This window comes from Alligator sinensis, unplaced genomic scaffold, assembly GCF_000455745.1.
Source record: "Alligator sinensis unplaced genomic scaffold, ASM45574v1 scaffold1386_1, whole genome shotgun sequence".
Classification (NCBI taxonomy): domain Eukaryota; kingdom Metazoa; phylum Chordata; order Crocodylia; family Alligatoridae; genus Alligator; species Alligator sinensis.
Window position 1 is genome coordinate 57,529 of NW_005842806.1, and position 23,036 is coordinate 80,564.

The 23,036-nt window shown below is 45.6% G+C and overlaps 1 protein-coding gene across 7 annotated transcripts in view; it reads right to left on the bottom strand.

Annotated features, from left to right (window-relative positions):
• The window catches only part of TEAD4 (TEA domain transcription factor 4), a 76,113-nt gene that overhangs the window by 30,225 nt on the left and 22,852 nt on the right, over positions 1 to 23,036 (bottom strand). For 4 of the 7 annotated variants that reach the window (XM_025191286.1, XM_025191283.1, XM_025191284.1 and 1 more), the window contains 3 exons: positions 6,810 to 6,874; positions 5,973 to 6,035; positions 1,146 to 1,280 (listed from right to left, as the gene is read on the bottom strand). In XM_025191286.1, the coding sequence (XP_025047071.1) occupies positions 1,146 to 1,256 (111 nt within the window). In that variant the 5' untranslated portion in view covers positions 1,257 to 1,280; positions 5,973 to 6,035; positions 6,810 to 6,874. Of the gene's footprint in view, positions 1 to 1,145; positions 1,281 to 5,972; positions 6,036 to 6,809; positions 6,875 to 17,468; positions 17,682 to 23,036 lie in introns of those variants that run through there. The other 3 variants (XM_025191282.1, XM_006035111.2, XM_025191285.1) reach the window with 3 other exon arrangements.

Below are 23,036 nucleotides of genomic sequence, written 5' to 3' on the forward strand. Positions count from 1 at the left end.
TGTGTGTGTGTGGTGGGTTGGGGGGGGGGGTCCCCACACCCATTCACTCTCCCTTACACCTGCACACTGCCCACCCGAGCTCTGTGCTGCTGCTTCTGCTGCCCCCTTGTCACCCTGGGCACAGGCTCCATGCTACCGCCAGCCCCATGCTCTGCTCTCTCACCCAGCTGCAGCCCCACCCCTGTTGCTTCCCTGCTTGCTGCTCAGAGCCAGCAGGAGACCTGGGAAGCAGAGCAGGTCCTAGGGGCTGTGGCAGCAGCAGCCCTGCATGGAAGCTGAAAGCTGGCCGGCTGGGCCCTTCCACCCGTAAGGGTGTGAGCAAGGCAACGAGGTACGTTTTGGGGGCTGTGTGTACACATGGGCACCTCACTCCCACCCTTGTGGGCAGAAGGGATGGGTGAGGCACAATTTGTTGGGAGGCCCCATGGGTCAGATGAAAGTGCTTGGCGGGCCAAATCTGGCCCACGGGCAGTACTTTGCTCATGCCTGCTCACTGCTTTATATCCAACCTTCTTCACCCTCCTAGCACACTCCTAAACCACAGTGCATAGACCTTCATGGTGCACCTGTCCCAAAGGATCTCTTCAGGATCCCAATGGGACATTCCCCTTTTCAGGACAGATACAAACTTAAGTTTCCATGGGCCTAATTTAAAGATTAGGGCAGTTCATGGGAGTCTTTCTACTGATGCCATGGAGCTTTGGGGGACTAATTTAGCCTTCTGTATCTGTTATCATCATACCCAAGGGCTTGTCAATGTAGATTCTCGAGATGAGGCTGGGAAAGATCAGGAGGGCAGGGATGGATTAAAAGTTCCCCATAAAAGTTCTGTGCCAAAAAAAAAAAGAGTACAGACATCTAAGGACACTGCTGACAATTTAAAAACATGAAGGACCTGAATTCCCTTGTGTCTATCACAGCATTACACAAAAGCACAGTGTAATTTTCCTGGAGGAACTTGTAATGTAAGCCAGCCTGACAGGAGAATCTGGCCCAGCAGGTGGCAGTTATTTAACCAACAGATTTCTGAGATGCATTTTGGTTTTCACCCTGTGTTATTTGGATGGGGCCTTCCTGGGTGCATGTCTTCTGCTTTCTGAACCTCAGCTCTTGCTGGCCCACCAGACCCCATTGCCCTCACTCACCCCAGAAACAGCAGGGTAGGCTGGTCGTGGGAGGCCAGGCAATGCCATTTTACTGTGGAAGGCAGTTGCGGAGATGATCTGGGCAGATGACATTGTGGCCATACTCTGCATGGCTTTATCTTTAGCTGCCTGATCCTAGATAGAGAAGAGAAGGGAATGAAAGACACAGGATGGTTGTAGCAGGCACCCAGCCTTCCCATTGACTTCAAGTAGGGAAACATGCTCAGCATCTCTAAAAACTGGGCTTAGAACCATTCAACAAGGATCTTCTGAAGCACAAAGCTCTTCTGCATTACTTGAGTTAAGACTGTGACTCGACCTCCATAATCGGCTCCTGTGATTGCTGGCTCAGAACTTTCCTAGCACTTCCCCTATTGTTTTGAAGTTTTCAGCTCCTGGTCTTGGCTCTGTGGCTGAGATGCTTTTGTTACAGAAGGCCTGATCCAAACCACTTCGATATTTTGAATTACTGGCAAGAAACTGGTAGGTTTTGGGGTTTTGTTTTTGTTTTTTTTGTTTGTGTTTTTTGTTGTTGTTAAAAAAGAAACCTAGGCTTTGACTTACTATTAACATACAAACAGCTCAACACCCCTATCACAAGACAAGCCCCTTCATTCTGGCATCAGGCTATTCTCAGTGAGAATGAGTTGCATTATTATCAGCCATTTCTCCAGGGAGAAAGTGAACAACTATACAACTCAAGAGAAACTAAAAAATAAATGAACAAATAAAAATAATCCAATAAATGAGAATCACTAGGTGAAGAGTTCCACAGGTACCATATTTTCACTGGAATATCAGCAGAGGTCTAAGATCTCTGTGACATCCATAAAGTCCTGTTGGTATCATTCAGAGCATGAAAAGGAAACACTTTAACAGCTTAAATAACTTTAAAGTATTCCAAAGCTATGCACACTTTCTGCAGAGCCCTATTTAAATGATGGTTTAGGAAAACATTTTAAAGGTAATCTGTAACTTTAAAATAAGATTTGTATCTTTGCTGCTTCCTCTGGAGATAAAAGCCCCTTCAGATTTGCCAATTGCCATAATGGAAAGTCTTTTCCCCACACTTTTTTACAAGGCATCTAAATCCAACCTTCCTTCTTTATGCAAAAGGATCGAAAACAACAACAAAATAGAGAACAGAATAGAGAACTTGTAGAACTATGATCCCCACAAATACTTAGGAAATGAAATGGGGCAACTGAGCGGAAGGGATTCTTACTAAGATTATTTCCCCTGGTTGTTTTTAATTATTTTGTTTTTCTTGTTTACATCTCTTCATTCAAATAACTGACTTACAGCTAGGAGGAAATATGATTTTTTTAAAATAGACTCCTTTCCCCTTCAGCTAATGGCTAGAAAGCCAAGTCTATTTCTCTGAATCTCCAGCAAAAAAAAGGGAAGACTAGGCTTCATATTCCACGTTATTCCTTATGAAACAAATACACCAGACAAAATAATAAGAATGAAAAAGCCAACCCCCACTTTATTCCCTTTTGCAGGCCTTTTTTTACATTGCAAGGAATGAAAAAGTGCATAATCCACCTTTTTTCCTTTTTTGCTGGTCACTTTCCTCCCAGTCTTAGTGCATATGACAAAGATTCACCAACCAGGATATGGAAAAACAAAGTCTGGGAGAGTATTTTCCCCTCAAGCTTTACCCTATCTTCTCTGAATTCATCTTGAACCTGATGTAAAAGTCTATTTTCCCAGTCCCGTGGTCAGCTGCAGACAACGCTCTGGATTGTGTTGTGAAAAGAGCACTGCAATAATTGCCAGATAAATCAGAACGTGGCAGCTCTGATCTCCGAGGTATAAACACGGAGCAAGGAAGGCAAAGCAGCAACAACAGAGCACAACCACTGTCAGCAAGGAGGTGAGAGAAGGGCAGACATCCCTCATATTTTAACTTTTTGCTTTAGGAAGATGACTGGGAAAAGCAAAGAAATAAATGAGTTGAATCAGCGCTGCCAATTTACCTCTGCAGGCCAGAAAGGAACAGCCCAGTGTTGGGAAATGGCACACCACAGGCAGCTGGGCAGAGCTCACAGCATGGCCCAAGAAAATGCTACAGGGTCCTAAGTAGTGGAACTCCCAGAGATACAAACTCAGCCTGCCTGCCCCTGTGCGTTAAGTGGAAACAAGCCCGGCTGACTTGCTCTTCAATCATGCCAAACCCCAGAGCTTCAATGTGCAAGGAACAGAGTCAAGGTTCCAATTATAAGCAGCAGTAAATCTTTTAACACCCTGGGCAGTTGTTGTTTCCTGCGCTCACTCTTATCTTTCATAGGACTCTCTCTGAATGGACCACTTACTGGCACCACAGGCTTTGAGCCCATGGCCAAGCCTAGCAGCCCTGAATTGGGCAGCTGTAATTTGCTGCTCCTTTGGCTTCCTGGAGCATCTGGAAAACACAGCAGGCTAATCAGTGACTAAAAACAGCACCACGTTCTAAAATAAAACCAAGGGAAGGGTCACAAGTAACTACAGTAAAACCTTGTTAGTTCAATATTGGATAGTTCAAAGTATCAGATACTTTGAAACTGACAAGGAAGGCTTGCATATGCTTTAGGATTTAGGATACAGCTAATTCAAGATATGGATACTTTGAAATTTGAAACACTTTTCTGGCCCCTTGGATCAGAAAAACCTCCAGTTTCTGCCCCAGGAAGAAACTGGCACTCAGCCTAAAGGTACCATAGTACCTGGCCAGCACAGGATGGACCAAGGCCAGTCCTGACACTTTCCTTCTGGTACCAAAAATGCTTGATCTTCGCCAAAAAGCCCAAAATGCTGATGACAGCCTACCATAAGTATAACCTAGTATAGCCCATCTAAATAAGGCATAGCAGCCACTGTGTTTCATCCCCCTCAGCACCGACTTTTTTTCAAGTCATGATGAACCCCTGCATCAACTACATTTTAACTTCCTCTTTACTCCCACAGCTGAATAGTGCTTTTTTTCTCATTTCCAATTATTCCTATTTCTTTTATCAACTTAAACTGTCCACCAAACCTCACCAAACATCTATGGAGATGAGAATCTCTGTTGCCGCCTCTTTTGGCCTGTCACATATGATTGGTGTGGCCCTGCCCACCCCTCCATAAGCTTGAGCCAGACCAGGGAGCTCGAAACCTCATCTGCATATACTTTTTTGAAGGGTCCCAGGACTTGTGAAAAGAAAACCAGTTTCAGTTGTGAGTTGGAGGAAAATAGCACATGGGTCCTTTGCTCAGCATATGTGTGTATACCAGATATCCTCTGCAGTGCTGGGCTGTAGGGTTACTATGGCTTGAAACACTGTTGACTCTGCTGGGGTCTAGCTCCATGAACCACATTATAAACTACAAGCCTTTTGGCTTTGAAGTAGCATCTTATGTAACTTGTACTTGGATTCCTATGGCGGGTTAAGGAGGCAATGATCAGTGACTAGAAGGAGTATATATTTTACCAAAAAAAGTGTGTACTTCATATAAACATACATAGAAGTACTGTTTAGAGTGTGCTTATGCTAAAATTTAGAGCAGTTTACAAAAAAACAGAAATAAAACAGTGATTATGAAATGGGGTTTTTCTGTTAACATCTTATTTAATGCCTGCATGGCTTCCTGCACAACTGAGTCTGTACATACTGTAGCAATTTGCATACATGCAAATTACTATGCATACAGTTACTTGGAGCTCATTTATTTCAAAGTTGCTATTTTTTGGTCCTCTGCATTTCAAATTAAAGAGGTTTTCCTGTAGTGCCCCAAATGTACACACACACAGCCTGGCGCTGGTTATTCAGAGACAGTCCATTCTTGATGATGGACACTGAAGGCACTCTGCCTGCTTCAGTCCTGCGAGTACCCCCACTCCCTCCATAAACCTGACCTCCTCTGTACTTTTGCCAGCACAATCTGAGAATGTGGAATTGGAGGACTTCATTTGTTTTTTAAACTGAAAATAACATCTGAGTTGCTAGCACATTACTCTTGTCCCAGATGTTAGTTGTGTTAATCATGCAGAAGGTAGGGAAGGGTGGCACCTGAGAGACTAACTGGTTCAGAGTGGCAATCAGCTCTCATAGGCAATAACCTACTTTACCTTTAAGTCTCTCAGGTGGCACCCTTCCCTGACTTTTTTCTGCAGAAGGGAAAATATCAATGTTTGCTTAAGCAGGTTGGTAGAAATCATCCAGGGTTTCTAGTCAATTTTTCATTAAATCACACTCTTCAAACCAGACCTCAGTTAGACATAGGGCCAGAGTCAGCTTAGCCCCAGGAGTCACAATGAGCGAGGTCTGCTCCTCCCTTGAGTGACTCAGTCCCTGAGGAGGTGCTGGTAGCCATCATCACCCTCCCTCAGAAGTTATGCCAGCTGAGGGTGGCCTTTATTTATGCTGGTAGCATCACGCAGTTGCCACTAGGAGAGGTGGCAGAAGAGAGACAGGGACCCGGAATCGGCATGCCCCCACACCACCAGGGAAGGAGGCAGTGGTCCCTGTAGATAAGTACAAACCTCGGCCCTTCCCGAGATAAATGCTGTTCTATGACCAGGGGCCACTGACTTGGTCCAAGGCTTCACAAATCAAAAGTAATTCAGGCTCAAAGAAATCAAAGTCATTGTTTCTTCGTTCTTTAAATAGAATTGTGCCCTGCGTCACAGAACCATAACAATACCAGCGTGAGAGCAACGCTTCCTGGGAAGTGCTCCTTCCTCCCCAGCTTGCTACAGTTTCAGTGCTGATCTCACTCCTTGCAAGGCTATTCCAAGAGAGGAGGAAGGATGGACCACTGCCTCAGGGGGTGGTGTGCTTTATTTAGGGACACACATCCTACCTTTAGCTTGGCTTGGATCTCTCGAGCTTTTCGACGTGCCAGCACCTGGATGTGACTAGATACCTGCAAGTGAAAACAAATTCCATCTGGATTCACTGGTGCTGCTTGGCATCTGCTTGCCATGTTAAACATTTATTTGGTGCCTCTGGGATGGGGAGTTAGTGGTCCTTTTAATTTTCTTTCTTTTTTTCTTTCTTTTTTCTTTTGAAAGAGGTGGCAGCATGAGGCAATTCCAAACATAAATGAGCCACGATACAGAGGGACAGAAGAGATGGCCCTTTAGAGGTCTCCTCCCACACAAGTGGCTCTGTGAAACTGGAGCCCTGCTGGGAAGTGGAAGAAGAATCTTCACCCCAAAGGGGCTGAAAACAGTGAGACTATTTCTCCTTGTGGTATCATGTCCTGGTCTCCGCCAGGGAGAAAGGGCACCCTCCACCAAATGGATTTCATACCCTTGGTCCTCCTTCCAGGCATTTGTTGATAATTTCTGACCCTCAGTCAGCAAAATAGGAGGTCTTTATGTTGGTGGTCATGAAGTTGAGGGCATATGAAGAGATGCTCACTAGTAAAATCATTTAATACTACCAACTGAGTTCTTGGCTGTGGAAACCTTCCTCTGTGCCCCAGTGTGTTGGAGATGGACAAAGGTGACAGGCCAGTAAGACAGCATTCAGACTGACTGCACTCTCATTAACCAGCATGCCATAGCTGATTTCCTTCCAAAAACACAGAGACTAATAACTGGTGAGCAGAGAGGCATTTTGTTCACTCAGTCCTTCTGCATCTGTAGCAGCACTTACGAAGGAGTAAGCATAATGTGGCAAAGTTTGTGCCTACCTGTTTCCTTGTGCGTGTTTTCCCTGTTCTCAGTTTAATATAGCGGGCAATCAACTCATTTCGACCTGGAACAAGGAAATAGTGCATGGTTAAATTTAGAGAGTTAGGATCCTGGTGAGAAGATGCAGCATGGCATTTTCTATCGAAAGAAGCCTGCAGGGAGACAATACACCCTCATGCTGACCCCCTAACTCAGAAATGTGCTCATTTAGTCTGTTGCGGTAGAAATCTGTGTTTTAGGAGCAGAACTCTGGGCTGCAAGTTCTATTCCCCATGTTGTATAAACAAGTTAAAACAGAGGGTTCAACCTTTTTGGCAAGTGTATCACAATGCTCCCTGAGTGCCACTCCCATCACCTTGCCCTCCCTGATCTGCTGCTCTGCTCCCCACCTGAATTGCTACTCTTGTTTCCTGCTTCCTACCCTATCTGCCTCTGTCTTATCAGTCCGCTCTCTGATCTGCCATGTAGAACACAGAGATGTTGACTGTGCAGTTCACTAATTAGCTATGCAGTAAACATCTCAGTGTCTACACATACACCTCTTTTAGGCTAGAGTAAACTAATTTACTCCATAGCAGGATAGTATTTGTAATACAAGTACTGTCATGCTGCAGAGTAAAACACTCCGCAGCAGTGCATGTATAGACATTAGAGAGACTGGCTGGGACACAAGGGTGCTTCAATGAGGGGGCTGCCTACTGGCTAGCCCTGCCCTGAAGCAACCTTGTGCCCAACTATCCCCTCTGCAGCACATTGGGCTGGCAGGAGCAGCCCTGGGCTGGCAGGCTGACCCCCAGGGGTCCCTGCAGCTGGTGCTGCTCTGACCCGGTGCCATGTGCTGCACATGAATAAACTGTGGAGCTTATTGCTCCAGAGTTAATTGCTCCCAGGCACATGTTAAAAGGGTACACCCAGGATCAATAAACTTCAGAACAATAATCTTGGCAGTTTATTCATGTGCAGTAATAGCATGCGTAGATGTGCCCACAGAGGTTACTATGTCACTTGTGGCACATGTTGCAGGTTGGCCATCCCTGCTGTAAAATGACCTATAAGGGAAAAAGAAAACAGGTGCATTTATTATTGTTATTGCGATAGCATTTGGATGTATCCAAATCATGAACTAGTACCCCGTTGTGCTATGTGCTGCTCCAGACACAGGACAAAAAAATCCCTCCCTGCTTCAAAGTATTTACAAGCTACAGGACAGTGTGAATGACAGGTGGATACACACAGGTGGGGGAGCACAAGCAAACAATGAGCCAACATTTGCCAGAAGGCTAAAAAGGGATCTCGGTGTATCAACAACCCAACCAATGTCAAGTTTTTGTAGGTCTCATGGTAAATCAGAATCTTAAGGAGGAACGTGGAGGAGGATATGAGGAGATTGCTTGGTGAATGCATGCAAGAAGCTCCCCCCAGAATGAAAGAAAGCACCTAGGTGCCTGTCTGAAAACTGAGCCAGTAAAAACATAAGAACATAATAAGTGCCAACCAATGGTGCTGATCTAGCTCAGGCATGCTCAGCGTGCAAGTATCCAGTCCACAGGGCTCCCTATAGATTGGGAAATTTGGTGTGAGGGAGCAGTGGCAATAAATATAGCCACCCTCCCTGCTGCAGTTTCCTAAAGCCCAAGCCCCACACAGCAGGTTGGGGCCAGGTCATGCCCCCTCCCCTGCAGCTGAATGCAGTTGGAACATGCTCCCTTTCTGCCACAGGCCCAGGCTCAAGTCCCCTTTCCCCTATAGGGCTATGTTGGGGCTGGACCATACCCCCTTCCCCCATGGGGCAGGGTTGGAGCTGGGCCATGCCCTGTACCTCCCCTCCAAGGGATCAGGTTGGAGCCAGGATGTCCCCTGCCCCCCTCCATGAGGCCGGAAGGGGCCCTGCTGCGACTGCCCTGTGCCAGATTGGGACCACTAGTTGGATCCAGCCCATGGACAGCCTGAGCACTGCCCATCCAGCCCACCACTTATCTCCAACAGTTTCAGGGATGAATGCTATGGAGGGAGAACACTGAACCTGACATATCTAGAGTGATCTACGCCTATTCAATTCTTTCTTTGGCATCTACCATTATTGGTTTAGAGATCCCAGAGGAAACTTCTTCAACTGTTCTGTTCAATAGCCATTAATAGATCAATCATGCATAAATTGATGTAGACCCTTTTAGAACCTGGCTATGCTACCTGCCTCTGGAAGAAAAGGCACACAGGGTTAACAGAAGCCAGAGTTCACATTTTAATGCTGAATGAAAGATGAAAGTGACTGGTTGTGAAGTGCCTTGACAGTGAAGACCAGTAACTTAGGTTTGATGTGATGGAGTAGGAGCACCCAGGGGAGGACACAGGGGGGTGGGGGGGTGACATTCTCAAAGCAGCCAGGTTCTGGAAGGAGATGAGTAAAGCAAGATTATATTTGTCAAGGCCAGAGAAAAGGATGTTGTAGTAACTGATATGGGAAATGATGAGAGCCTGGATGAGAGTTAGCCCTGTGTAGAAAAGAAAGGTTGTATCTTAGGGATATTAGACAAAAAATTCTGCAAGATGTAAGGAGCTGAGGCTTCTCTACAACTTTATTGGAAACCGTCCTTTGTGGAGTTACATCTTAGGCCAGCTAAACAGTTATTTTGCCAGTGTAGCCTAAATGATGACACCACGTGAAATCACTTGCAATGGCTGAAGCACTTCTTTGATGCTATAATCAGATCTTTGTCAGGTAAGTTATGTTACTTAGAGGTTTAACACAAGATGTTAACACATCTGAGAGAACTTTGAGAACAAAAGGGACTTTTAGAAGTAAACACAGCCCAAAAATAGGATACCACTTGCAAACCAGGCCTAAGTTATAGGGTGGTTGTGTTGGCCACTATGAGTGAGTGAGAAAGGAAATTGCCAAGGTAGACCTGGTGGCTGGTGGAGTGATGCATGTGTTTCAGCTATCTTGAGCTTGAACCAATGGCTTAGCAATCGCAAGGAGATATCAGAGAAACTGATCTCAGTAGTTTTGTCAGGAGGAGAAAGGAGTGGACCAGAAAGGTAGATCTAGGAGTCGTCATTATTGGAGATGAAAGTTGAACTGGCATTTGTGAATGACATTACCCCAAAATCAGATGAAAGGGGAGAGGGAGATAGGCCAGCAACTGGAAACACTTGTGGGGTCAAGGGTGTTTTTCAAGAGGGAAGAGGCTAAACTTCCATTGCGAGTGGAAAGAGCCAGAAGAGAGTGGACTGTCAAGGAGAAGGGTAAGGGGAGGGAGGGACTGAGGGCATGAAGGAGATCATGAGAGGGGATAAGACCACTGAGACACAAAAATAAAAAAGGTCTAGGGGAGGAAAGCAGATGAGGAAATTCTAACAGTGTCTCTGGGAAGGAAGAAGAAAGAGTGCAAACCAAGAAGAGGGGGAGAATGTTGCCAATTTTCCCATGGAAGAATGAGAGATCCTGTGGGGGGAGAGAGAGAAAGAAAGAGGGAGGGAGAGAGAGAGAGGTAAATGGAGACAGAAGAAGGTACAGCCTGCGGAAGGAGTCAAAGGTAGTGAAGAGTCAGCTGGAATTGCAGATATGGGAGTCAATGAAGGTGGAGATGCAGAGTTGATTAGCTGGGACAATGGCAGAACCAACGGAGAAGAGAACGAATTTGTGATTGAGGAGTCAGCCTGGTCACAAGATTTCTGCCAGAGGCACTCTTCAGCATTTGAACAGGAGCAGAAGTGGATGCTGCAGGTGAACCTGGGCCTTGTGCTGAAGAAGAGGGGGCAAGTGAAGAGTGGAGAGAAGTGGAGCCTGAAGTGCATCAACGACCAGAACAACAGAGTGAGAGAAAAGTGTAGTGAGGAGAGGGCTGACAGCACTGAGAGAATAGGACAGATCAACAGATTAACACTGAGGGAATAGAAGTCCTGGAAAGCCTGAATGATAGGGCATGAAGGAAGGGATGGGAAAAGTAGAAGGATACAAGATGATGGTAGAAAAGTGGCTGCTTTCTCTCAGTATCAGAGAGAGCAGCACTTGGAAAAGATACTATCAACTCAATGACTCTTTTGATTAACAGTGGAGTTGAATCCATGGCTGCTGATCAAATGAAGAGGGGAGGGTAAGGATTTGTACAGCTAAGGGGTGGGAGGTGTGGCCAACAGCTAAACTAAAGTCACTAAGGATAAGATTGTGAGAGCCTGTGGGGAAGAACTGAGAACAAAGGAACAAAGGTCGAGTGGTAGGCATTGGTGCACTGTCCTAGGGTGGAAGTTTGCCTTTTTAAAGGGGCAGAGCACAGTCTCCATTCTTATTGTTGTGTAATGGGCTTATGTTTGGGTTATTGTTTGTACCGGTGGTTTGGGATGAGACCGTAAGGCAAGGTGGAGGCCTCATTAGTGCCCAGTGGGAGGGGCACCTGACTGTGTAGAGCACAACACCAGAGCGGTGCAGGGACACAGGGGGTATGGTGCCAGAGGGGCACAGAGACACAGGGGCCGGAGGGCCCGGCACCAGAGGGGTGTAGTAGACAGGGGTATGGAAGAGGCTCAGCATAGGAGCAGAGTTCAGCCCTGGAAAGGGCTAAGTGGGTCAACTGTTCATATAACACCCGCAAGACATGGGGCATGGTATAGGCAAGGTATGGAGCCATGCAATTAGCCCATAAGGCTTGAGGTGTCCCACGGGGCACCATCTTGGAGAGGGGCCCAGCAAGGGATCCAAAGGCCAGTGTGGTCTAGTAGGGTTTAGTGGGACTAGGTGCCATACAAGGCTCATGGGCAGCCTCCCTGTTTATTATTTTGCCAGCAAGCCGTGGTAGATGAGATAAGAAGGCACCCTCGGGACAGAGCTGGGATGGTCACAGGGCATGAGGAATTGTCATGGTCACCCCTGGGACCCCCACCTGCAAACAATAGAGATGGAGTGGGAGCTCCAGAGATGGCACAGGAAGGGGAAAGTTGGGGGATGGGCCTTAGGTGAGGAATGGTGGCATGGGAGATGCAAAGGTAGTTGAAGGAAGCAGGGTGGTGAGGAAGGACCAGAGCTGGGATTCATGTCACCAGAGCCCAAGAGGGGCAGAACAGGATGAAGTAGTGTGATTTGGACTTCTGCAGGATGGGGCAGGCAGGGATCAGGAGAGCCAAGGGAAGAACAGCAAGTAAAAGTAGTAGAAATTGTAAACGGGTGAAGACAACAAGGATAGGCAAATGAATCAGAATGAGGATCCTTGCATGGCTCATTTGTAATGAATAAAGGCCAGAAGGATGTAGCTTTTGTGAGGGAAGGGTCTTTTTATGTTAGAAATTAATGTCCTCTACTCAATTTGCCATGGTAGCCTGTATTATGACTAGAAATTCAGAGAGAGTCATCCAGAAAATGACAATTAGGAAAATACGGGATTTTTATTCAGATAGTTTAAAATTCTGGAGGAGAGAGACATTACTTGGCTTTTTAGCTTTTTGTTCCCTGCAAAAAAATAATCCTGCCTATCTAACTTGAGCACCTGAATGAACAAATCAGAAAGAAAAGTTCTGTCTGATAAAGATTCAGGACTCTTCCCCCTCAAAAGAGATGTGAAGGCCCCCCACTTCAGCAATATGATTCCCCTGGGGAGACCTGTTCCAGCAACAGGGGAACCAGAGTTATTCTTTACAAATTTCTGAAGTAAAAGACACACAAAAAGAAAATTATACAAAAAAGAAATGCACACTTTCTTTGTCCAGTATAAATGCATTTGATTTCTTTCTTTCTTTCTTTTTTTTTTTTTTGGTTCTTCCTATATCCTGCAGTTACTGCTGCTAAAGGGAAATGTTACCAGAGAATAGTTGCTGCAGGTCATTTTGAGCGTGTGGATTTTGGGGGGTTATTTTCATGAAATGCAAGGAAGCATAGGCCTGGATATCTCTGGCACTCTGCACATGTAGAACTTGAAACCTTCCCTGTTGATGTGGTTGTTAGAGAGGTTTCTCTCAGAGAGAAGGACCAGGCCCTTAGCCAGGTCGGTTTTCAGATCCTTCCAGCTTGGCTACGCACAAATTAGGAATTACTTCTGTGCAAGACATGCGATGCCCAGCATAGTGCTTCTGACCTCTGGGATTCTCACTCTCCCTGCTTGCAGTGATGTGCCCAGGGGGGAATCAGACAGGAGCAGATGCTGGCAGGCCACCTGGCACCTGGCTGCTATTCAACCAACACAACCATTTCTACAAAGCTGAAACCAAGAGCTAGCAAGACGTCAAACATCAGCCTGATAACCAACCTTTCTCGAGTGCCAAGAATAATATTTATGGTTTTTCAAAGCCTCCATCTGTCCAATGCATCTCAGCAGTCTCACAATCTTGGGAGTAAGGAACAGCACCCAGAAGCAATGAGCAGAGGGCACTGCTTCCAACATTCTGTCCACGCTTCAAGCACGAGGCAAATAGTCTGAGCGATGGGAGATGGACAGGGCAAGAGGAGGCACTCAAAACATGCCATGGGAAAGTTAGTGCATGCGTGTGCCAAAGTGGGTGGGGAAGGGTACTGTAGAAGAAAGGGAAACTTGACCCAAGGGAAAATGAGAATGTCAGACAGGCCATCACAAACCCAGCCACACTTACAGTCTGGCTGAACTCTGTTGAAGTCCAAGGTTATGTAGACTGAGCCCAGTCCCATCCCAAATACCACTGAAACAGGCACTGACAACAAGTTAGACTGCATTCAATATTGACAAAGAAGGGGCTGGACCAGATGATCTCATGAGGTCCCTTCCAGCCCTAAACTTCTGTGAAACTTCAGTAAAGACCCTATGCACCTCCCTTATGCTATGCCAAGTAAATAAAAATGAGTGAAGATTTCAGCTCTTTGCTATCTAATCACACAGGCACCCATCCTTCAGCTTCTGTGTCTAACTTTCCATTTTCTATCTCCCAACCTCTTTCATTTCTTGGTAACTGTTTTCTACCTTTCTCTCCCTGAAGTGCTGCTTTCCAAACAAAGTGAAGATACAAAAGGACAGCAAGCTATGTTATCTAGTAATGGCTCCAAAAGCACAACTCCATAGAGACACATATTAGTAACTTGGGGATTACAAAAGGTAGAACTCTGGGGTGTCCTAAACCTGAGAACATTTCTAACAAGAGCCCATTAAAGGAACACAAGGTTGTAACCCAAGAAAAAATCAATTTGAAAGGTTCTTTGTTCCCCCTATTAGGAGCTGGAAGTATCCATGTGTTTGTTGGGCTTCTGGGATTTTGAGTGGTTCAAAGCCTGCACAGGACACTTTTTGTGTCATAAACTCAGCTTCACTATATCCATCTGCAGGCTAATGACCTCTCTCCACTTGGCTGGAGCAGGCTGGGAGCTGTCACATACTGTCAGATGGTTCATTTTTACAGCCCTGTAAAGTGTTGCTCAGTAATCCAATCGCATGTTGTGTTCTTAGAATAACCCCCTGCTGAAGCCTGCCATGGTCACAGGAACCTGCCAACAGTTGTGTCTCCTCTGTCAAAACCCTGCATTAAGTTTCACAAAGCTCTAGCCAACATACCAACTGCAGCCCAGCTCTGAAAAGCTCTTTAATCTCCCTGAAGCCTTCCCTTTGGGGACACAGAATTAAAAAAATGGGAATGAAGAAAGATCCTCTCTTGTGTTCTTGTCTTCTTTGCCTCTGCTGAAGCAGCATTGCCTGGTACCTCTGTATCTGTCACTCTGAGTAGGCATGTATTCCCAAGGGCATTAGAATTGGGTCCTGTCCTTTTTCACACTAGATTGCAACTATCTGCATTCAGTAAATCCCAAAAAAAGTTTTCCTAAGAGAAGCATGAAGCAATGACAGTTCCCCATTCCTAACTGCACTCATTCCATCATTGCAGAACAGAACTGTCTTCTACAGGAAAAAGTCAAAGCAAACAGCTCAGTTGTAAGAAATGTATCCCAATCTCATTTCTCATCTTTCCTTTGCTTTTCTCTGTTAGGGATTACCTGTTCTAGGAGCAAAGAAACATTCCCCATTATCTGGAGATAAACCCTGTATGTCAAAGAGCAGGTGCTAGCTAAGATGAGGGAGAGAGGAGATTCTGTCCTGAATGGGGTGGGCATGAAGACCTCATAGGAGTTTCTGGAAATTGTATGAAAATATCTGCCCCTTGCTACAATCAGATCCATTCCCCAATTACAGCAAGAAAATAAACATTTGCCATTTGAAACCACTCCAATAAGTAGCGGGTTTGAGGGTGCTATGGCAGCAGTGCTCCAGCTGTACCTAGGCAGGGGGAAGCTAAAGCATAAGGAAGGAAGTCATTCCAACCATTTTTTCAATCTGGCAGCTTAGTTTTAATGAATGGCTCATGGCACAGCACAGTTTTTTTAACTTTATTTACTTATCTGCTGATTACAGAAGACAAAAGAGCTCTTCAAGAACTTCACACACAAGAAATAAAACTATACAAATGAATCAATCCCCTATGGAGGTTGCAGATATAAGGAAAAATATCTGCACCCCATGGTGTGCTGTAAGCATGAAGCAAAACAAAGTAGAGCCTGCAGCCCAGGTTGTGTTGGGACTCATATTTTAATCCAGAGAAGAATCTTAGCTACACTGTCACTGCCAAATATGCCAGGTCTGGTCAAAACACTATCCCCTGTCTCCCTACTTTCCTACCACTCTTTTTGCTCCTTTCCTCCCTCCAGTTATACCTGATGTTTTCTTGAGCATCATACTTTCCATAAATGGTGCTCCAAGTACCAAAACCACTCTTACCTTGTTTTTCAGCTGCTGCCTCACCAGCAAGATACAACAACAATTAGCCATGCATCAATATCTACCTTGATAATAGAGTATCTTCCCTGGACTCTCTAACAACTTCTCTACTTCCAATTTCTTAACAAAACCTTGAGGAAAGTTGTCTTCTCCCCATCTCCCAGCTGTCTCCATTATTGCTCCCCAGTCAATGATCTTCTCTTTTCTCCGGCCTTGGCTCTTCACTTTTTTAGTCATCCTTGATTGTTGGCTGTTTATACCCCCTGACTGTCTTTCCCAATAACATGGCAGATTATCACTCGTCTGTTTTCTCCCCTAAAACTCTCCCTTTTGTGGTAGGACCTTCTCCACTAAGGCTTTAGCCTGAGTCTCTCTTCTCCCTCCTTGGTTTTCACCATTCTGAATTTAGCCTGCAGTGTCATTTTGTACACTGTAAGGGTCTCACAAATCAACACGAACTCCTTCATCGACTCAACTTTCTCCTCACTTTCTGCCTGCATCTCTCTATCAGCTCTTACTTTGACCATTACTTCCAGCAGCTCAGCACAGCCAAAATGAAGAGCACTCTTAACTTCAGTGAAAGTTCTTCCTTCATTCCCCATCTATTCAGCCAAAACACCTTGATTTAGCAATAAACACTTTGCCCAGAGTCAGGTCTCTAAACTGTATTTTATTTGCTTTACAAGTGTCCAAGTCTCTAAATACTAAATTAAAGAGAACAACATTCACACAGATCTTTCACCTACTTGAACATCTAAAAAATCTGTGTTCTGTCTCTCTCTCTTCTGGTCATACATGAGCCATGTTCAATTCAGAGTCAGGTGCTCAAGAGGAGCCAATTAAAGAATTTAGTTATAACATAGCTTGGGTATGCTTGTCCTCACTTCAGTAGAGTCTGATAACTCCTTTACTGTACATGTCCTGGCCCTTACACTCCATATCACTGAGGCGTGCATAGGAGGATATTCCCATATTTCCTCTTCCAGCCACAAGAGAGCACCAACTCCACTGTCATTAGAAGTCACTATTGTTGAATAGAGACTGTAGAACAGAGGTGACTGGCTGACCAGGTCTGAAACTGCCCCTGCAGCCTTCTACCATTCTGCAAAATATAAACCTCTTCATTCCTTCTGAAATGATTCTCTGTCCTAAACATGTGACCACCTCCTCTGCTCAAACTCTTGCTCCTACTTTAGTCATGGTGTGGTGTGTGGTTCTGTCCCTCATGGTCATCCCTTGTTTCATAGTGAGTGGGTCCAGTGCACAGGATTTAGGAGTTCAGTCAGTTCTGCATAGCTCACTATGTAATGTAGAGTTATTCCATATCTCTCAGATGGGTCCATTCCTCAATATTGGGTTCTAATGATTTAGTTCAGAGAGCCCAACAAGCTGGAATGCACCTTACTGCCCAAGGTATTGTTCTCACACAGGCATTGCTGGTATGTTTAAGTCAAGATGTCTGTAGAGCATTATCATGATTATTAGAAAGTCTTTGGCAGGACAAACATTGTTTTCACGTTATGTCAAATACACTGCCAAGCACATCATCCGTGCTTACAGACTCAACCTTCATTACAATCAGCATCCTGGGACCACTTAACAGGAGACATTCCATAAAACACTATGCTGCATTTTATTGTGGCTTACTGTAAACATAGGCCCCTAGCCAAGACAAGCCAGATACCTCTCTAATCACTCCAGGATGCTAAACAATCTAAGACCAGAGCAATGACCATCTGGGGCAAGCTCTCTGAGCACAAGTACAGGTAATTTTGTCCTTAGAATGAGAATCAGTCACTTCTTTGTTTCTCTTGAATGACTCCAATGGACTTTATTCCTCCCCAAGAATTCTCCACTCCTGGAATCAGAAGCGTAGTAAGCTCCTGCAGTGCCCTAGGCAGTGTCAAACACTGGAGATGGGAGGTGAGGGGGGTCTCTTACCTGCTCCAGCTCTCTCCATACTCTGTCTGGGTGGAATGATGGCCCTTCCCTCTCCCTGCCCCCAGAAGTTTTGCCACAGGAGACCCAGTAGCATAAAGGAGAGGGGGGGCAAAAAAGGCACTGGGGGTAGGAGCAGACCCTGGGGAGTATGCACTGCAGGGCTGCTGCAGCTGAATGCCACACACTGGCAGCAGCAGTCCCATGGTGTGGGCTCTGAGAAGGCTGCCCCGGTGCCTTTTTCCCCCAGGTGGGCAAGGAGTTCCTCCTCTCATGGCAAAAACCCTGGAGGGGAGGGGCTGGTGCCATTCTGTTTGACCCCTCCCCACATACACCAGAGGGAACAGGACTGATGGGCTTCTATGGCTGTAAAAGTAAAAACTTCTGTGAGCGGAGAGGGGCAAGATAAAGCTCACCCAATAAAGTGGCCCTCCAAACACACAATGAGAATGTTCTTGCTATCACAGGTGCAAGACTTTGTCTGAAACCTCCCAGAGTAAAACTGGCAAGAACCTTAGGGGAACCTGCCACAGAGGGTTTGTTTGTTTGTTTGTTTGTTTGTTTGTTTTAAGCAAAATTTTTTGCATCTCAAATCAAATCAGCCAAATTAATTCCAAATCCATAAGTCATTCAAGAACCATTTGTAGCCCTGCTACCAGCAAGCAACCTCCACCCCTGCCTGGGGCTTCAGATGCTTCTAAATCCCTTGGCGGGCATCCTATGTGCAGGTCCAAGCCCGGAGGCTTGGGGTTTGGATGCCCTCAAATTTCGCTTGCTCTCAGCCATATGGTTGCAGGAGCAAGCTAGAGAGAAGTCTCCCATTTCCATAAAGTAGACATATAGCTGAGATCTTCCCACTGGAAGTGAAAGTGGGAGGCTAACTATGCATTACTTCAGTCAGGGTACTACCCCCTGCCTCGTTTGTGGTTTTCCCCAGCCAGCAGGAAAACCACCTTGGTGGTCATGGTATTTCCCCTGCCAGATTTAGTGAGCCTGAGAGATCTCAGTCATCCTGAGGCTGCTGCTGCAATGACATGCATCTTCCACATTCAGGGCAGAATATCAGATTATCACCTGAAGCAGTCACTGAAAATCCAGACGGAAATGTATTTCAAACCCATGCAGCCAATCAACCCCCTCACTGACATCTGCAAACCTACAACCCCATCCAGCCAGTTCTCCTCACATTTTGCTCATTTCCCAAACTCTGGAAAATGTACCAATTTGAGACAGCAATTAAATAGATGCCTAGCTTTAAAAGGACACATGCAAGTCTCATTTAAATCACAGGAGTTCACATTTCAAGTCCCGGATTAGGACTCAATCCATCTCTCACTGAAGTCAATGAAAGTCTTTACCCCTTTTGGCCTCAGCAGGATTTAGATCAGGTTCTCCATCAGCACCAGCTGTATATAGTTTCTGATGGATTTTCACCCGAGTGTTAAGTCAGTGATGGTCTGCCTTGTGTACAGGCCCAGCTGGCAGATCTACCAAGTGTGTGAGGGTCTCAGTAGCAGAAATAAGAGATGGAAACTATCTCAGTCAGGTCATTCAGTTGGCCACTCATGGGCCAGTGGAGGTCTGTTCCCTTGCACACGAATTCTCAGTGCCTCTTGGCCTGTCTGGTTTAATTCCATTACAATGTAAGAAGACTCCACCACTTGCTCAAGGACACAAGTCCCAAAGCCTGGTGTAGTCAGCCACAAAGCTAGACCTAAATTCTGTGGCAGGACCTGCTCCAGTACGGCTGATTAGAAGGTGTGTGTCAGTTTCAGCAACATTAAGAGAGAAGAATTTTTTATTGAAATCAATCTGGAAATGAAGAACTGAAATCAGTGTAGGAGGTTGTTGGCAATTACCCCATCATTGTACTAGGTAGAGCTGTGCTGGTGAAGAAGCCATTTTTGGGTGTATTATAGTAGTGAAGTGATGATCATTACTGGCCATAACAGAGCTGAGGTTATGTAGCCAGTTCCAATATTGCTTAATTGAATCATGCCAAGTTTATTAATTTCCCTTTCAGTTGCACTTAAGATTCTCTCATTCTGCTTCTCTCTTTTTGTCACTGTTCAGTTATGCCCTCTGGAAACATCTGCTACTTCTAAGCCCAGACATGACTACATTCAGTGGCGGATTAACTGATTGGGATCACTATATATAGTTTGCAAACATGCAAGTGCTTTGAGCTCCTTCCACCCGAAAGCTGCTATATGTAGAATATACAATCATTATCATTACTGTCACAATGAATTGTCCGTATGGCAATAGAAGGTAACCACCTCTGTCAAGGGTGCTATGTACCCCCAACACTGTACTATGTACTCCAGGGACATTTAACAAAAAGATGACTCCCGATCCAAAGATCCATATTGCTTCACCCTCCCATTTTCTTCTGCTTTTCAGTTGAATTTGTCTCCTTCCACTTCTGACTTCCCAAATCTTCTTTCAAGGTCAGCCCTTATGGTCACAACACCTGCCTCCCCAGAATATTCCAAAGTCGGTCCAATTCCTTCACGTTCCTTCTGAAAAGCCACCTGTTCTATGAAGCTGTATATGGAATACTCTTTGGACAGACACAGGGTTATAGAGAGCAGTAAGTCAGCAGGGTGAAAGAGCTGTCATTATTTGGCCCTTTGCCCATTAAATATAACATAGCTGACTGAGCTTCTAGACTTCTAGGCCTTCAGGGCAGACTCTTAGCTCTCTCATCTCTTTTCCTTGTCAAATTGCTATGCACAGAAGTGGGCCCCTGTCAATAATTCTAGTAATTAACTGAATTCGTGGTGTTCCAATTTAATAAGAAATTCTCTAATGAAGCACTGCCTATCTTTACTGTGCTTCAACCCAGGGGCTCAGTTCTGAACCCCTGAAAAGAAAAAGGTATGTGGAGACTAGGGTATAAATCTAGATACCCGGGGAATCAAGGGTGAATAGCACACTAAAGACAGCTATTTCAGGTACAGCAGTGTCGACCAATCAGCAATAATTTCCAGGTCAAAAGCCAGAGGCAAAGCATGACCTGGAAACGTGTGGTAAGGGCATGTACTCAGCAGGGGATTTTGGGGGGGAATACCCAGAAGATGGGTCAGAAGTTCAAGGTGACCGCTAAAGAGGAACAGCCGCTGGCCACAAACCCTTTCAGAAGCAGGTGCACCCAGGCCCCAGAGGTTTGAGCCAGTTCCTCTAGTCACCAACAGACTTTCAGGGCCATCTGTCCAAGCCTTCCTGGTGGTGCTGCACAGCTCTTCAGCACACAGACAATACAGGCCTTGTTCCAGAGAAGCTAATGAGCAGCTGTTCAGGACTAACAAACAGGTCTGGTTCTGCTGCAGATTCTCAGCTCTACGTGAGGTGTGGGGATGAAGGGGTCCCTCCTTGAGGGTCTATTATTATATGTTCCTTCATTAGCTGGTTTCTTACATTATTGGGACAAATATCTTGTAAAGAACCCTCATGCAGGAGGAGTGCGCAGGATGCAACCCTGCGCACAGGGCAGTTTTTCCTAGCTGCTGCCACTGGTGGTGTCTACATCATAGCCAGAGCCAACCCCAGCAGGGTGCAGAGTCCAGGGCAAATCAGCCCATGCAGGGCCCCGCCCCACCTCGATCCCACGTGCCCCGGACCCAAAAAAGCTGCTGCTGCTGCCATCAGCAGTGGCGGCGGTAGCAGGTAGCAAGTGGCTAGACGGGAAGCCGGCAGCCGTGGTGCAGAGTCACCAGGGCTGCTTTGCCAAGCTCTGTGGGCCCTCCCCAAATCATGGGACCTGGGGCAGTTACCCTGATTCACTGCCCCCAGGGACAGCCCTGATCACAGCACCCCTAAAGGCATGGGTGACTGGTATCTCCCGAGTCTGGGGAGGCACCTGCAGGCACTGCCAGTGGCAGGGTCAGAGCTGGTGAGCTCCTGCAGGTGCTGCTGTGGCAGCTCTGTCAGGGGGGGCACATGCCCTCTCAGATTCCCTCTACGTGTCACCTATGCTGAAAGGGGTCTCACGGCACCCTGGTTGAGAACCATTGACTAAACTTATGAAAATTAGACAAGACTAAGATAAGTCTTTCCACAAATTAATTAATCTAGGCTTCTTGCATTTTACAACACATTGTAGCATCAGGTTCAGAGAAATACAAGTATTACAGGTACTTCAGACAAGTTTGCACCTATTAACAATGAGAACTAATGGGTTCTCACATGCTAACAACTCCTTCCCACTCAGTCTGCCATGTGAAATAATCACCAGTCAAGTTCAACGTTCTCTCCTTACCCTTGTGAAGTCATGCCTTGGATTTCTCAGGAATTTAAGTTCCTACCATATATTTCTTCATGTTCTGTCCCCTCTACTGTCACAACTCCCAAGCAGCATAGCTTTCACTACCTCTTTGGGAGAAAGTCCTCCACCATAATACACCCCACTGCCAGGAGTTTTTTCCTTGATATTCAGCCTATATTTCTTCATTCTCACCCTTTACTCCTACTCATACCTATATGTCCCACATGGCATAATCCTTCCCCCTCCTCAATGTTAACACCCTTCAAATATTTTTAGACTGTTATTCTGCATCTCCCTCACTCAGTCATTGCCTAGCCAAGCCATATATATTTAGCCACTTTAATCTTTGGCTCCAAATCAGTCCCTTCAACCCCAGATCAATGTTAAATCTGGTATGCTTTGTGCTCTCCTCAGCACTAGCTCAACTTCTTCAAGATTCACAGAAGTTTAAGAACTGGAAGGGACTTGTGAGATCATCAGGTCCAGCCCCCAAGTTCTTTTTGGTTAATGGATACGTGAAAATTGAGAAGCAGGGCAGGGGGGGAGGGGAGTAGATTGTATCCATTTTTATTTTTCATGGGAAAAAATGACAAAAGTGAATGTAATATATAGATATGAGTCTATTGAGAGTAAATACGGTAGACTCTAATTGCGAGTCAAGTCTGCAGTTATTCTAAAAACATTTCAAAAGGAAGCAAAGAGAACATCACTGTTCATATGCCTGCTTTTACACATCAGCGGGAAAGTTATAGAACTGCCTAGATGCATGGGAGGGAAGAGGACCAGGATAAGAGAGAGAGATCAATGGCTTGCAGACAGACTCATGTCATGCAGAAGACAAAAGAGTGGATAGCTTGGCATGCTGGAAGCCAGGCACTTCTGGAAGACAGGATAATGTCAAAGAAAGGAGAAAGCTCTTTGCTTTGAGTAGACTACACCAGTCAGTTCATTTCATGCATCTACTAAAGACTGGAAATTTAGAAACAGATGGGATATGAAAGAATAAACCAAAAGGAAAGCTCCAGAAGGACATTACTGGAAGATAGTTACTTGTATTTGAGTAAGAGACCCAAGAAACTGGCTACAGTCATGCATACTGGGAAATATGCATCCTTAGCTAAGGCTACTGGGTTTATGTCTGAAATAGAAACCTGGGAATTTAGGGCTCCTATAGAGTTGGAGCAAGGCTGCTCCCACATGCTGTAAATCCAGCTCATTGAAGCAGACTTGATTAATCGAGTCTGTTGGAACGTGGAAATTAATGCGCGCCAGCAGCCTCCAGCGTCACATGCATCTGGGTCCCT